General features: G+C 45.2%; 1 protein-coding gene across 14 annotated transcripts in view; it reads left to right on the top strand.

The window, feature by feature from the left end:
• The first annotated feature begins 6,571 nt into the window (after window positions 1–6,571).
• Window positions 6,572–16,655, top strand: part of SPATA5 (spermatogenesis associated 5) — a 184,957-nt gene continuing 174,873 nt past the window's right edge. For 12 of the 14 annotated variants that reach the window (XR_005859365.1, XR_005859366.1, XR_005859364.1 and 9 more), the window contains exons 1-7: window positions 7,268–7,937; window positions 8,243–8,367; window positions 9,029–9,186; window positions 11,837–11,895; window positions 12,990–13,613; window positions 15,716–15,845; window positions 16,508–16,564. Coding sequence is in view for 7 of the 14 variants with exons in the window: in XM_040699594.1 (XP_040555528.1) it covers window positions 7,403–7,937; window positions 8,243–8,367; window positions 9,029–9,186; window positions 11,837–11,895; window positions 12,990–13,613; window positions 15,716–15,845; window positions 16,508–16,564 (1,688 nt within the window). In the remaining 7 variants the exon portion in view is untranslated. Of the gene's footprint in view, window positions 7,938–8,242; window positions 8,368–9,028; window positions 9,187–11,836; window positions 11,896–12,989; window positions 13,614–15,715; window positions 15,846–16,507; window positions 16,565–16,655 lie in introns of all 14 variants that reach the window. The other 2 variants (XM_004941204.5, XM_046940632.1) reach the window with 2 other exon arrangements.

Here is a 16,655-nt window from a genome sequence, read left to right as displayed (position 1 = left end):
GACGTGGTGCTGTCATCGATACTGGTTATGAAGTCCTGGTTCCTACACCTCTGGCAAATGCACAAAGATCTGTAGGTTTTTACCTTTACATACCTCTTTTTTAATTCCTTTCCTTACTAAATACGTATATAGGAAGAAGTTAACCTTCAACTTGAAACTAATGCAGAAAAAATGAATGCTAGCAAAAAAGAAAGAAAAAAGTTGGCTTTTCACTTCCGAGCAGCTTTCCAGGCATCTTAAGCCCCACTGATTACATTGGAAAATGTTTTTTCTGGGCACTCATAAAGGGCTTGGATAGGAATGAAGAGTAATAGATTAAAAATAGTGCAGATGGAAAGTACATAGATTTGCTGGCTTTCAGATCTGCCTTCTGATCCTGGAAATCTTGTTGTGTGTGCAGTGGAATTGTCCTTTTGTGAAGAAACCCCAACAGCTCTTAAAAATCCACAAGCTTATATTATAAAGCTGCATATAAACTTAGAATTTCTAAACCTTCCAGACCATAATTTGTAATTACTCATTTCAGAGAAATGGTTCGTTTGGGAGGAAGGAAAAGAGAGAGGAGTGGTGGGACTGGCATTGGCAAAGAACTGTCTAAGCCAACTTGCTTGCACTGAGATAACTGCTTGCTGCACAAGAACTGTATGGGTATTCGCACACCTCAGATTTTATACTTAATTCCATCCACTCAATAACAATGAGCTGTAAGGAGCAGAGACAGGAACAATCACTTTTCTCCTCTCAGCTCACCCGCTGTGGGAACAGCTTTGTTCTACAAGGGTAAGCAGAAATAGCTGACCTGGAATGTACCCATCCCACCTTTCAGATAGAGCAAGAGGAAACAGTGATGCTGTGCTTGGTCCTGCTACATTCTGGGACCAGAGGCCAAGGAAGCAATTTCTGGTGAGTATAGAATTGGACCCCGGACCTTAACAGAACATCTGATGTCTCACCGTAAAACTGGACAGAGATATGTGCACTTAAAATGGCGGTGGGTGAGCTTCATCAGTAACTCAGTGTTAGGAAGTTAAATCTTAAAAACCTGTTGTCACATGGGCTTAGGAAGCTACTGCTTCCTTTGAAGTTGCAGAATGTGCAGCTTCCACTTTCACTCTTTGAGATCTCTTTATTTAAGGTACTTACTGAAAGGTCAGCATGCCATTTTTCACTGTTACATGCATAGAAATTTTAAGGAACAACAAATGCAGTATGTGTATTACGTACTGTTCTTCTCTTAGAGGCTTTCTGGGATTAGAACCATTTCTGGAGCCTATACCTTGCATACTGTGTTTATGCTTTAATTGGTAATTATTGAATGAAAGCCTGACGATCTTGCTGTAGAGAGTCCTTGAAATTTTACTTTACAGTAAGTAAAAATATACAATCAGCAGTCTATAGGGAACAAGAAAAGAATGCTTCTCTTCCTCCCAACTCTTGCATTGCAAACTCAGTGACAGAACCTGCTTATGAAAGCACCTTTTCATTAACTGTGTTGTGTTACCATGAAGTAACTTGGTTTCCAAGAAAAAATCCTTAGCAGTTAATTCAGGAAAGCAGAACAATATAGCCAGTAAGATTCTGGCTTAGATGGAACTATAAAGATGATGCAACCCTGTGTACTTCAGTTAGTATGTAGAGATTTTGACTTTTTTTTTCCATGTTAAAACTGCAAATAACCTCACTGTACTAGGGATGCTTACTTCATTTGTGAAAGCTCCTTCATCTGCTCAAAGCACAGTGTAAACTAAGTGTATTTTAAACAGACTAGCACAGGCAGCTGCAAATGAGCTAGTGAGCTTTATGCACTTGCTGTGTTAAAACCTAGGTTAGCTTGATAGTTGCTAGAAGACATTTACAGTGATGGATGCTCGGTTACCTCAAGCCACATCACACAACCCACCCCCACCACACTAATGCTCTCTGGTTTGGCATCCTCTGCAGCGAGGTCAAGCACTTTGGTTTGTGAGAAATTCATGATCTTTACACCTGCTTTTTACACAGGTGGTCTACAGGTCATGGCCAACCATGTTATTGCTTATTTAACCCCACAGATATGCCTGGAATTTCAGAAACCGAGCAAAATCAGTCTCCCAAAATCTGCTTTAAGCCACGAGGGTTTTCTACAGGTCTATGTGGATCCAAACACGAGATCAGGTACTCCTGGGTCAGTTACAGGAGAAACATGAAACCTGAAGCAGAAGGGATACGGGGTGATGAAGCCAAGAAACGGAGTGGGTTTCTTGGGCTCTTCTAACCCATGTGGTGTGGCAGAGGGAGGACAAAGGCAGTGATTTGGTACATCTTCACAGTACTTCCAAATGCTCAAGGAAGAAGTAGGTATTCTTTTGTACAGGTATGCTAGTGCCAGGAATATCTATACTGTTGCTTTTTAGTAGCAACTAACTACATTACCTAACCTCACATTTTTTTACCTATCATGCTTTTTAATCTAATGCACTACTAATGAACATTAAAAACCCTCAAGTAAGATAAACACAGATGCAATATAAATGAGCATGTACGCACATACCTGACTGCACGTTTGTAGACCTTAGCTGGTATCATTCACCTAAATGAATCTGATGAAAGGGGAAACCATTTAAATCTAAATGAACTCTATTTTACAACCCTGTAGCAAACTTACCTTATTTCTGTCTTGTACGACCAGCACCTTCCCACTGTTTTCATCTAATACAGCACCTATTGGAGAGACAATATTGAAAAAGACTAACGTGTTGAACAACTCAACGTGTTTTGATAAAGCTGACAAACCCCTGGCGATCGTTATCAGAACTAAAGAATGCAAGATCAGAATGTCTACGAATAACCCAGCAATGCTGCTCTCTTCAGCAGGAATGTGTAATCTTACTGAAATAAGGGATTTTTTCCCCTCGATTCTGGCCAAATAGCCGTGATGGGCGAGAACTTTTCTCCAGTGAAATTCATGACAAAACTGCTTACTGCAATGAAGACTTGTGTGTTTTCTGGCTGATAACGCTCAGATTTTAATACTCGGGGGGCTGACTGTACTGCTAAGGAAAAAGTTCCAGCAATTGAATGGACTCATGCTGCACTGCCCAGCTAACAACCGATGACAGTGCACAGACTCTGATTAACGTCTTAATCAAAAACCATTGCTCCCAAGTGGAAAAACGATGCTTTCACTTAATTTAAAAAACGACATCTATTAGAATGTACGAATGAGAAATTCAGCTTTTCCGTGCGTCGTCATGCTCAGCCCAGGAATTTCTCCCACAGAGTGAGTTTTCCTCCTTTTTAAAACCCAAGTGCTTACATGTCTAAGCATCGTGTCACTCTCATTAGTCATAGTGTAAAAATGTCTTCCCTTTAAACCAGGCGTTCCGTCAGATTTTAAGGCTGTGTGCTGTGGTGAGCAGAATGAGTACAGCGGTGCATCTTACCAGGTTCTTTTCCACATCAGTCATGCGTGGGTTTAAAATTAGTGGGTAATGATTAAAGAAAAACGCTACTGCCACTGTACAGCAAGAGGAATCACAGAATCGGGAAGAATATATGGATAGCTCTGTGATGGTATACACATTTAAAATGCTATGGAGAAATATTTCCACAGAGGGGAATTATTAAGACATGAGTGTCCAGCACAAAACATCTTTCTTTTTTCTTTTTAAGAATACATGGCAGACTTCTGTGTAGGAGGAATACTTAAAAAATGCAATCCTAGTCCTCCCTCAAGATATGTGAAAGGACGTGCTTTGAGAGGGTAGTCACGAATCTGCCTCCCATGATTTATGACTGTGATCTCACTTCTCCTGTAAACATTTAGCAATGCCCAGGTTCAAGTACTCTACTGATCGAGAGGGGATAAAAGTGAGAGTCTTTGATGCATGCTGTGACTGTGAAAATAATCCAGGGATTATTTTCTAGAAAAGCCTTTTTTAGCCTGATGGTTTGCTGAGACCCAGGAGGACTGCTGAAGACAGGACAATGCAGTATGAGCCAGACAGAAAGAACTCTCCTTTGTTCCCCAGAAACTGATGCCTGTGAATGTAATTTCTGGCCATGAAATTCTCTGAGATATTCAGATTCTCTGATAGATGACTCTTAAATGCAAAGCAAGAAAGAAATAGTACTGACAGGCTTTGCTCCCTGGTCTCATTTTCCCAAGGACAGTTCAGGGAGTGCCCCTGCTGCAGCTCACTGGGCCACACCTGCTCAGCATCAGTGAGGCCTCACTGCCCATCGGCTCAGACCCATGGTTTTGAGAACTTCCACTCTTTAAATCATCCAGCCCCAGGATGACTTTCTGGAAAGGTCAATACTTGAGCCTAACCAAGCAGCCACTAGTACAACACTGCTTTCTTCTGACTGCTTTTTGCTAGTAGGTAAGAATCGTACTTTTAAAAGAAGTCCGGAGACAACTCCACATTATGAGTAATGGAGGGGAAAAATACCTTCCCTCTGGCAGTTTTATTTACAATTGATGTAAGCATGTGACAAGATGTTCCTAACAGCAGACCAGTTGTCTGGCAAGCACCCCGGAGGGCTTGCTTTATAAACATCACTAAGCAGCAGCAGGTATTGATTTGTAAAACAGCCTGGTGGCTTCTTCTAAATCACTTGTGATTGCCTGGACAGCCATGACTACATAAGGCATCTTCCCAGCAGGCTGACCTTGGTGCAGCAGCTTGCTCCACACAGTTCCTTCAGTAAAAGCTTCTTCCTTTCGCTTTATGCTTCCTTCTCAACTTCCCTTCCTATGCCATTGTTACTGGGCGTATTTACAAATATGTCACTTTCTGGGTGGTAGAGAACTTCCCAAGGGCTTTTCAAAAACGCCTTGATCATTTCATTCACCAGAAGCTTTCCTGTCCCTTTACATATTTGGAAAATCCTGCCGCCTACAAACGGATGCAGTAACTTAGCCGGGAGATGCATCACATATTCCACTATTTCTAAACAATAATGGCCAAGCCCTATGAGTAACATTCGCTACTTTCTCTTCTTGGCGACTCTGATCTAGTCTGGCCAATACGGCCTGACCTTGCTTATTCACACCTTTGTCATCCCTTGGCTGGCTGAGGGTAAGGCAGCAGCCCTGGATGTGCAGTGTTCACCACGTGGGAAGCCACAGACAGTAAAACAGCTGCTGGTCTGCTTGGCAATGCAGGCTCTGCTGTTTATCTCCAGGATGCTCAAGGGACAAAGTCTTGTCTTTAGCTGGCTGGCCATACTGCTGAGATGAGGACTCTCAACAGCAAGCTTGTTTCTCCTTATTGCAGAAGCTATCGTAGAGTCATGAAGGTTGGAAAAGACCACTAAGATCATCTAGTCAACCATCAGCCCATCACCACCATGCCCATCAAACCATGTCCCTAAGTGATTATTCTAAGACAGAGGTTTTTCGCACAAGAAATAAGAACACCTGGAGTTTGACACGTGCACACTCCTGATGTAACGTGTGACCATATTTAAATATTTTGGTATTTCAATAAAATGAGTTAAAACAGAACAATGTTCTTCTTCTACCCAGGCTCAATTTGATGAGGTTGAAAGATAATGGGTTAAATACATGCCAGGTGATGTCCACACTGCTTGGTGTGTTCCTGCAGTGTATTCCGCATCCACTGATGGTGCATGAAACAGAAAAAAATATTGCAGTGATTGCTTTCATGTGCTTATGTGACCAAATGCCTTCCTGAGGTCTTTACTCATTAAAAGGTTTTCCAATCGTGAATAAGAATGGACAGATTTGAAAAGCAGTAGCAAACTACATATGTTATCTGTTGTGTAATATTTATGTATGTGCAAGAACTATGAAACCCATACATTCCCATTTATTAAACTGCTTCCTTTCTCAGAGATTTTCTTCCTATTTTCACAGAGTGCAATTAAAGTGATTACTTCAAAAACACAATAGCAAATGATGTTTTGAAAGTGCAGGTTGTGGAAAGAATTTCCAAAGCTATGATTTTTCTTACAGTGAGCCTTTCCTGACAACCACCGGGGCCACAGCACTCCCACTGCGTGATTTTCTTTTAGGCAGCACTTTCAGCTATGCACAACCTACTGCAGAAAAATCCCCTTTCAGTTAGTCATGTTTCCTCAAATATGCAAGAATTATAAGGACTAATACGGTGCCTTTTTTTAGGAGAATGCATTATCTTAACTCGAGCTTAATGCCACATATTTTAATGGTGAGATTTTCATCCATCAGGAAAACATGCTCTAACATGCCCATTGAAAAACGCAGCCTGCCTTCAGCTTCCACGCTGCCCTCTGCTGGCTTTGTAGCTGCAAGTTCCCACTGACAACAGCACCGTTTGGTAACTGAAGGCATCGCTTTTCCAAAGCTCACTTTCAACCTGACGTGTGGCTGCCAACAGCCCAGCTCTTGTCAAATAGCTGCTTACGGGTCACTCACAGCCAAGGTCGAAAAAGTGAGGCCGTTCAGGGGGAGATGTGCTGCCCTCTGCCATACTTACTGCACGCCACAGCCTGCACCAGGCTGGCAGGGCCTGAGCCAACTCCAGCCTACAGGAAATTGCTGAGCGATGTGGCTGGCAGTCGCGTGTCTGTGGATGACTGCTGAGAGGGAAGGCAGAAGTGTGCACGTTTGGTGAGGCTGAGTTCAAGCTGACTGTGGTTTTGGCTCACCATCAGTTCCTTGCACTGTGCTGTGTAAGAAATGGGACGCCGTCTTCTTGTTCCTTGGGAGTTTCCTTGCTTTTTAGAGCAACCTTTCCAGCAGTGGTTGGGGGGGAGGTGTAGATGGACCTAGGTAGCGCCCAGGTGTTTGGGGCATAGCTCTGCTACACATCACAGCAGCTTCTGGACCGTGGCACACGTAGCCAATGGCTGCGCTAGCTCCTTAGCAATCCCTGCCGCTTCCATCTGCCCTATGCACAGACTTTCCTCAAACTGGAACGGCTGCGGAGATCAGAAGATTGAGAAACCTCTGCGTGCCGGCCTGCTTTTAGCAAAGCATGTGGTTGCACAGCTGCACTCAGGGCAGAATCGCTTCACTCGGTGGAGCCGCCCCACGCTCCTATCGCTATTCCCATGCTTGCTGCTCCGTGCGACTCACCTGCGACTCCCAGCTGGTGGCTGGCAAAGGCGGGCAGCCTGCTCGGCCCCTCGCCCAGCCACCGCGTCAGGGTGGCCGAGCCCGACTCCGCGTGGTGGAAGGCAAAGCCCTGCGACGCGGCCACGGCCGCCAGCCCGCTCTGGAAGATGGGAACGTGGAGCCAGACGGCGACTCGGCCTTCCTGCTGCCACTGGGCGACCGAGGCTGGAAGAGAAACGCGGGGCCGCCGGTCAGGCTGCAGCCTTGGAGGCTCGAAGTTTAGGACGGACCGCCACCCAGCCAGCTTCCAGTGGGGCACAGCGGGGATTCCTGTGGGGATGTCTGCGTTTGGGCCTGATGCTCACCGGCCTAAAACGTGTCAGCGGGAGGCAAGGAAGCGCCGGCAGCGACGCCGTAAGCGGCATTAGGTTACAGGCAGCGCGGTGCTGCTCGCCGCCCGGCCGCGCGCACCCACCTACCCCGCCCGCCCAGGGGCGCCCACCCCGTGCCCGCCACTTGCCCCGCAACCAGCGCCCGAAGGCGGCCCGCTCCCGGCGGCGAGGCCGGCGCAGCTCGGCCAGCTCTACGCTCACCCCGCCGTACTTGTCCGGCCGAGGCCGCAGCCCGCCCCAGCCCCCCGCCGCCGGGCCCCGGCCTCGCGCCCCGCGCAGCGCCCGCCACAGCGCCGGCCCCGCCATGGTGCAGCGGGAAGCGGCCGCCCCGGGGGCGGAGCCGGCCTTTGCCTCCGGAAGCGCTCCGCGGCGGCCGGCGAGCAGCATGGCCGCCCGGCGAAGGAGCAGGGGACGGCCGGCCCCGGGCGGGAGCTCCCCGCTGGCCGGCGGGACCGAGGGCGGGCCGCCGCTGCTGGGCGTCGCAGAGGCGGTGCAGGCAGGTACGGGGCCCGGAGCGCGGAGCGCGGTGGCGGGAGCGGTCCCGAAGCCGGGATCTGCCGCCCTGAAGCGGCGTCGGCACCGACGGCCTTTCGCTGAGGCAGACGTGAGGTCCGCTCGGTGAACGGCACGAGCGCCTGGCTGCTCACCCGCCCTTCGGTGCCACGGGTGCGTGCTCCGTCTGTGCGCTCCCCGTGCTGCCGAGGCGGGGCCTGCGGGCGTACTTGTCTGGGAGCGCGGGGTGTGCGGCGTGTGTCCCGCGTGTCCCGCGTGCAGAGCGGTGATGTGCTTCTCCTGAACGTTTCAGAAGATGACAAAGTCCCCAAGATGTTCCGGAGAGCCCTGGCGCAGCTGTCTCTGAACAGCATGAAGGCCGCCAACATCTGCATCGGTCGCCCGGTGCTGCTCACGGCGGCGGGAGGAAGGCAGGAGGTGGGTGAGGCCCCGTCCCCTCCGTGCTCTGCTCCTCCTTTGGGCAGCCCTCGCGTTTCCATTGCATCCACTGGGAAACTCGGTGCTGCCCGTACCTTAAGCCCTCTGTGGAACCAGGTTGCAACCTAATCCCCCTTCTTCCTCAACCCATGCTTTTATTAATATTGCTTACTTCAGAGGACTGAATGTGGGGCCGCTGACAGCTGCTTGCTTTGAACCTGCTTTGAATGGCATCCTGGCTTCTGCCAGGAGTAGTGTTGCCAGCAGGACCAGGAAGATGGTTGCCCCCTGTACTTGTCACTGATGAGGCCATATCTCAGTTAATGTGTTCACTTTTGGGCCCCTAACTACAAGAAAGACCTCTATGCCCTAGAATGCGTCCAAAGATGTGAGGTGAGGATGTGAGGTGATGGCTTCGAGTTGCACCAGGGGAGGTTTGGGTTGGACATTAGGAAAGACTTCTTCTCTGAAAGAGTGGTGATGTGCTGGCACAGGCTGCCCAAGGAAGTGGTGGAGTCACTGTCCCCAGAGGTGTTCAAGAAATGTGTAGATGTGGCACTGAGGGACACGGTTCAGTGGGCAATATTGGTAGTAGGTGGATGGTTGCACTAGTTGATCTTAGGAGTCTTTTTCAACCTTAATGATTCTATGATTCCTCCAGGTCTGCACAGCCTGGCCCACCCCAGGCTTTCCAGGTGGGAAGATTGGGCTGAGCGACACCACACAGAAGAACCTGGGAGTCAGTGTGGGTGATGCCATCACCGTGCAGCCCGTGACTGGTGCGGTCATCCAGGCAGAGGAAGTTGCTGTGAAGCTGAGGTATGGAACATGTTGTACCCTACTGATGTGCCTACTGGGAGGCATCTGCTTTGCACTGCACACTCTTAGAAGATACCATTTTTTCTTTCATGCTTGAATGGAATTAGTATGTAAGACCCAAGGGAATGACATGGGGCTGTGTCAGGAGAGGATCAGGTTGATTGTTAGGAAGAGGCTCTACAGCACAGGGTGGTGGGCATGGAACTGGCTGCCCAGAGCAGTGATTGTGGCCCTGAACTGCCAGAGTTCAAGGAGCATTTGGACAACACTCTCAGACATACTGTCTGATTTTTGGGTGGTGCTGTATGGATCCAGGAGTTGGGACTGATAATTCTTATGGGTCCTTTCCAGCTCAGGGTACTGTGTGAATCTTTGAAATTTAAGCATCCACAGATGCTTGAAGGATGAAGGCTGAAGTGTGGGCAGCAGAGTGGGTCAGCTGCAGTGTGAGGAGGTCTCAGTTGAGGGAGGGTTAGTGCTGTTGTGGAGAGCACATTGCCACAAAGGCTGGTAGTGTGAAGAGGTTCTTCCTTTAATGTGAAATTAACAAGCAGCGATATTAGCGAGTCCTGAGTGCAGTCAACTCCTGAAGCAGAGATCAGGCTATTGGCAAGTGTGTGTGTGTGACTGCATGGTCAACGTAGGTTCTTTAAACTCCCGAGTCACTTGTAAGGCCCAAGGATGATCTCTGCATAGTGTTGATGTTAGGTTAGAAAGGGCCAAAGGAGCCTGTGTTCTGGCTGTTGTCATTAGAGGTTGTGCTGCAGGCTGCTTCCTGAGGAACTCCTGGTGAGAAGTCCTGCCATGGCTGGGGCAGTGGAGGGCTGACAGGTTGGGGAGAGCCCTCACCTTTTCTGTGTGTGGCTTTTATTTATTGGAATGTTTTTTTTTTTTTTGAACTGGAAACTCTTGCAGAAGGGTTTTTTTTTTCCCCTCTGAATTCACCAAGGATAGAGAGCAGAAGGTGCAAATTAAGGCTGTCTTGAAATCACAAAGGCTTTGAAAAATTAGCTGTTTATTACTGACATAATGTTCCGCAGTCAGCATTTGGGTTGGTGCAGAATCTGGTTATGGTTATTTCCTAAATGAGGCTGTTTTGTAATCACTTTGGAAAGCCTCCCAACACCTGTAGTTTCTCTAAGTCATCTCCCCTTCCTTGTCAAACCTCCATTTTGAGCGTGACTTTGCCCATTTTAAAGGAGAGATGCTGTTTTCCATTAGGTTGACTTAGAAATGTTGGTGAGGTGGCCTTGCTTTTGTTGGTAATGCAACCAATGTTGCTTGAACTGTACCAGTAGCAACTGGTTAAGGTGGCTCCAGGTTGTATTCTGACACATCAGCATGCTGTGCCCCACATGCCTCTCTTCTCACTAGAAAATGAAAAAATTATGTCATTGCAGCTTTTTGCTATGGCTAATTTAGTCCTGTAGGAAGTTTGAGTGGATATTACAATATTTGATTATTATTACGACCAGTTTGGTCATGGGAGTTTGGTTATAAAAGACATAGGGCTTGAATTTTGGGTGGTCCTGTGCAGAGCCAGGGGTTGGACTTGAGCATCCCTTCCAGCTCTGGATATTCGGTGCTTCTGTGATAAGGACGAAGTGAGAGGCATCGTGTGTAACTGCTGAAATATTTGTGATTACTGTAATTCTTTTTGAAACTGTACCAAAGCCAGAATTTTCCTTCTCAGGAAGGATTTTGACGCAAAATCCTTCTCTCAGGCTCCTAGAAATGCTATACAAAGTGTGCCCCCACATTAAAAGTCACATGAATGATGGTTCTTCTAGAATGACTCTAGGAGAGAACACACGCAAACAGGAGTTAGTCTGTTTCAAGCCTTAAGCCTACTGATTTACTGCAAACCACTGTAGTCAATTACAGTAAGTTGATATGTACTAAGTTAACAGTAAATTTACAGATAATCTACCAGATAAGAATATTAGTTATTAAAAGAATAAGTGGAATCCTCTTGTCCCAGAATTTCTCACTTTTCTAGATGCTTTACAACTATAATTTATTCTCTGAAAATTAGTATCCCTGGGGGATTTGCTTGTGTGCATTATTTATTTTCCAGTTAAAACCGACCTTTATTCTCAGACCCCAGCAGTGCAATCGAGTGCGTGTTTGCTTGTCAGGAGTGGCTGTGGTGCTCTGAGGGCTCCCCTGTAATAGCGGAACATCTCTTTCCCTCAGGTTACGTTCTTCAGCACTGAAACTGAGCAGTGGATTTTTATTTCTAGGCTCGGAGCTCCCCCTCTTGGTCATAATTCCATTTGCAGCTGCAGCATCTGATTGAAATGTTTTTGGTGCTGCTGTTGGCCTCTCTGTAAAGCTTACAAGGGCTGACGTGTGGAACGGACTCATAATATATAATCTAGATTTGTAAATATAACTTACTCTATTGCTTATTGCAGGATCCTGTATGAAAAATGGAACAAATCCTCTTGTTAGCTGTGTGGCTAATATCTTTGGAGTTATTATATGAGCCGAAGACTGTGAGGAGCTCGTCTATCTTTTCTGATTGTGGCGTTGAATCTCATTGTGTGAAGTTGGTGGTACTCATAGTCCTGGTGCCTTGGTGGCGTGGACTCCGTTTTGTTTTCATAGCAGTTAGTGACTGAAAAAATATTGTTTCTTCTTACCACAGGGACAAAGATGCCTGTATTAATGCTGAGGAAATGTCTGTCTGTCTGCTGAGAAACTTAGGTATAAATTTTGTTGCTCTTCTTTTGACTGTTCAGTTTTTATGGTGCAGTGGAAGGTCACATTTTGGATAGAAAAGCAGAGAGTTTCTTCTGTTCTCAATTGAGGGCTTATGACAAAATAGAGGGGATTATTCTTCTCACACTCCTCATACGGATCTTCTTTGGGCTAAATCGTATTACTATGATACAAATATCTAACTTGTCTTAATCCTGCTCTTTCTGTCCTTTGTACCTATGGCAGTTTCAAGATACAGTTGTTAAGCTGTCATTATTGGCTGATATGGTGATGGACTTAGGGGTTGTCTTGTGTTGTGAAGAAAAAGAGAACAATGTTATGCATTAAAAACAAGATAAGGGATCAGTACTGGTGTGAAATCCCATACTCTGAATCTTTTATATATTGATAATAAATAAGCAGAATTGCTTTTCATTGGGTAGCAAGTGTCTGTAAGTAAGGAAAAAAATAAAAACAATGTAACTTTTTCAAGATACTGGAATTCTAAGTTTTAATTTCTCTTCTCAGTAATAACCTTCTGGTTTAGGAATATATAATAACAATGCTGGCAAGCTAAGAAGCAGGAAGCACAAACTGGATTCCAGATTCATGAGTTTGGCTGGAAATAATAACTCCTGTTTACATTACTGCCTTTTTGTGCCCGCAGGGCGCATTCAGATCACATTTCCAGATCTCTCTCTGCCAACACAGAGATAAAACCTTACCTTCTGTGGGCCAAGGCTCAGGCTGAACATGAAATACTGTGAACCTATGGGGCACAAAGTAAATACAAATTTTTTACATCTTAGAATATTAGTTCTGTAATCCCACTGTGCACACTGTGTGAAGTTCAGAACACCCAAGTAATGATGGGCTTACTACAAGAGTTTATGTATGCCAACTGTTTATCCAGTAGTCTGCTTATGTGTAAAAGGATCCTTTTAATTACCTGAAATTACATGTAAGCTATGTAACTACGTCCTGTGGTGTTAATTTATAGCACTTTTACATTTACTGTGAAGGCTATCCTAAAATTATTGCCGCCAATTACTTTAATCAACTTTCTCCTTTTCTCTTTTTTCTTTTCAATCCTCTCACAGATGGGAAAGTTGTTTTACCAGAAAATCTCCTGGCATTCAGTTTCTATGGCAAACTGTGTAACGTTGTGGTGATGAAGGTGAAGGGGACTGACAGTGTGGAGCTGCATGCCCAGGCTGGTGCAATTTCCAGCGAGGTGTGTGAGCCAGACCTGGAGAAATCTGACTTGGAGATGAGCGCGCTGGATCTTTCCTTACAGCTCAGCAGGATGGACATTGATGAAGATCCAGAGGCTGCATCTGCGAGCACTCCATGCAAACCTGCGTGTCTGGGTTCACCAGTTACACCCAGTTCTGCTGTGGCAGCCACTGGTCAAGGCTCTGCTCAGGGAGATGAAGCCAGCAGCAGGGAGGATGCTGCAGACCTGGAGCTGCCCAGGAAAGGAGGCAGTGAGGGGCTTCCATCGGCTGCCAAACCTGGAGCATTCAGCAGCACAGACACTTTTTATTACATTTCTTCAAGAACTAGAATCAATTTTATAGAAGCTAGGACGAACATAGCAGAAGATAGTGATCATGGACCCCAAGTTACCTATGACATGATAGGAGGTTTAAGCAGCCAGCTCAAAACCATTAGAGAAACGGTTGAACTGCCCCTGAAGCGAGCTGAACTGTTCAAGAGTTACGGTACGATGCTAAGAGTTGACTTTCTTCACTTGATACTATTTTTTTTTCCCTCTAATTTGACTTTTTTTTTCTTATAAAGCAAGTTATTTTTACCCAAATTTGCACTGTATTTTATGTCATGCTGATCCAGCATACCTGTGTGTCCAAGCACTGTCAAACTGTTTTATAGTTTGTACTACATGGCTGTGATGAAGATGTAATGGTTAGCTTGTGTGAAACATAATTCAGTAGGAAAGTATCATGTACCTCTAGGACAACTCAAGTATGCTTAGGCAGAACTTAGAGCAAATAGTAAAGACTTTGTATGTGGACGTTTGAAAGGTGCAGATGTTTCTTGTATTTCCTAAGTTTTATTTATTTATCTATTTATTTAGGTGGAGTCAACTAATCTTATTCTTTTAAGTTGACAAAAATGAGGTGAGCTGTCGTTATCTCTTTGTGTCGCAGGGTTCCTCTTAAATGTTCAGGAAGTGTTTCAGGCTGTTAACCCAAACTGCAGTGTGTTTCTTATGCAAGTACGGGGTTTAAAAATTCTAATGATTACTGTTGCCATATTTCAGTCTACATCTAACAAACATAAGGGTTTTTGTAATGAACACAAAACTGCACTGTGTGTTTATCTCAAATGGATCCGTACATAAAGTAGGCACTTCTACTCCTTGTACTTGTCTAGGTGCACATCACCGTGAGGCAGGGCTCTTACCTATAAATATTTCTTTTGTATCATGTCTTTGAGGCTCTTTATTTCTCTGCATCGCCTCTCCCCACGCATCCACTGAAGCAGAGATGATATCATCGATGGCTGCAACAGCTTCCCTACCACTCAGGCTCTGCTTAGGCATGAGCTGGGTGCCAGTGGGATGCTGCGAGAAGCCTCCTTCCCTGCACCATCCAGCTCTGACCTCCAACCCCAGCATCAACATGTGTTCTTGTGTTGACTCAAATGTTGCTTCAGCAGCAGTGTTCTTCACACTTGGCTCCCAGAGTATCCAGTCAGACCCTCTACTTCTTCCACAACCACAGGAGGCTGCCCCGGAGGCCGGAGCTGTTGTCACGCGGCTCTGTATCCTGTGGTACCAGAAACACCACATGAGGGAGCAGCGTGTGCTGAAATGGGCTGTTAGAAAGTGAGCTGTCTGCAAAGGCACTATTCCTGTCCTCTGTCAATTAGCAGATCAGTTTTGCCCTTTCGAGTTCTTAAGACTCAGTCTTTGTGCCTACACCAGGTGTCTTACCCTCTGTCTCTGCTGCAACGTACTTCGTCCAAAGTTGATCCCTTCTTTTTGCTACTTAATTTTCACCTGCTTCTTATGGCTTTCTGCCCTCTTAATTTGCTTCTGCTGGTCTGAATTGTTTTTTTTTCCAGCTGTTTACCTGGGCTCACAATCTAACTTTCCTTCGGACATCTGTAACTTGTATCCAGTTTTAGCTGAACCCAGGAGTATCTTGTTCTTCCAGCATCTGTTATGGTCTGTGAATCTTTCTGTCTGCTTTGGCTTTTCATGTTTGCTATTAAAGGGGCACATTAGTCCTTTTGACACATGGGTGTGTATTTTTCATCTTTATTTGATGACTGCTGTAAGGTGTAGCTGAGTACTTCAATCCAGGCTCATGGTATTTCTGAAACCTCGAGTGTGGAGGAGATGTGGTATTCTGGTGTTGGAAATTTGGAATAATGGCACTGTAGGAGTTGTTAATAACTTCAAAAAGTACATTTGTGAAGATGAGGTGCTTAGACCAATAACTTTTTGGAAAAAATAACCCATAAAACATAGGGAGAATTGTAATTCAAACTACAAAAGAAAATAAAACAATTGAAATGTTTGGTTTTTAAACAGAATCATTTGGACTTCAAAAAAGCTGAATGTGCATCGCGTCTCAGTGTTACACATCTTGTAGAGAGCTCTTTCCCCTGAAAACACCATTATATCAATACAAAAAGAATCATGTTGGCTAGAGAAGTGGATGCTGAGATCAAGTTCTAATCAGTAATAACTGTGGGGCAGCAAAATGTGCAAATGCAGCGTAATGTGCAAATGATAAATGAGGCGTTTATCACAAATAATTCTCTTCTCTGTTTGTGTGCATGTGCTCGTTTGAAGGAATCTCACCTCCTAGAGGAGTGCTGTTGTATGGCCCTCCAGGTACCGGGAAGACTCTAATTGCCAAAGCCATCGCAAATGAGGTTGGCGCCCACGTAACTGTTATTAATGGTCCTGAAATAATAAGCAAGTAAGTCCACTCAATTTATGTTCATTAATTCTGTAGATACACTAGCCCAGAATCTGTACTGGCATCTACCCATTGGAGATCCATCATCCCCTGTGGAATTGGCTCCAGGCTATCCATCCAAGAGTCAGAAACAGATGGGAAAGGATTCTTTCAAGTAGGACTCCTGTTTCTTGTTGCAGTAACAGAGTTTCATTGGATTTGGCGTAGTCCATGCCTTACCCAAATTTCTGAATTAAAAAGAAGACTAAAACAGCACTTGCAGTCACATGCTATTTCTACAACCAGAGGAGTTTCTTTACTTGCTGAAGTGTATTTGAAATTAATAGATGACAGTGTACAGATTAATGACTCCAGGAAACTCTTCTTTGTTGTTCTTTAAAAACACTGACATAAATTGTTTCCAGCACAGTTCTGATATTTTGCTATTTAGGACATAGGCGTATCTTTGTGTTTTTTAATCTGTTTCTTTCTTTCTTTTTTTTTTTTGTCCTTGTGGAAGGGAAGGCTATTTTTGATTTGCATATGCTTCATAAATTTGCTGGAGACTTTGAGAGGGTGCGTTATGGTTTTTTGGAACATGCGAGCAGTAGTTACTTGAGTTGCCCAGAAAATACAAAAAAAACCCCTCGCCATTTCTTATTTAAATGTTTTAATTATTATAGGTTTTATGGAGAATCTGAATCAAGATTACGTCAGATATTTGCTGAAGCTTCTTTACGGTATGTTCTTTTGGATAATTATATTCATGCTCACTTCTTTGCGGTATTGGTCCCAGAGTTAATGGTTTTAAAAGAAAAACATTTGCAAGAA

The sequence above is a fragment of the Gallus gallus genome, chromosome 4 (genome assembly GCF_016699485.2).
Source record: "Gallus gallus isolate bGalGal1 chromosome 4, bGalGal1.mat.broiler.GRCg7b, whole genome shotgun sequence".
Lineage (NCBI taxonomy): Eukaryota > Metazoa > Chordata > Aves > Galliformes > Phasianidae > Gallus > Gallus gallus.
The sequence above is the reverse complement of the archived record's forward strand: the minus strand, read 5'-3'. Positions and strand labels throughout refer to the sequence as shown.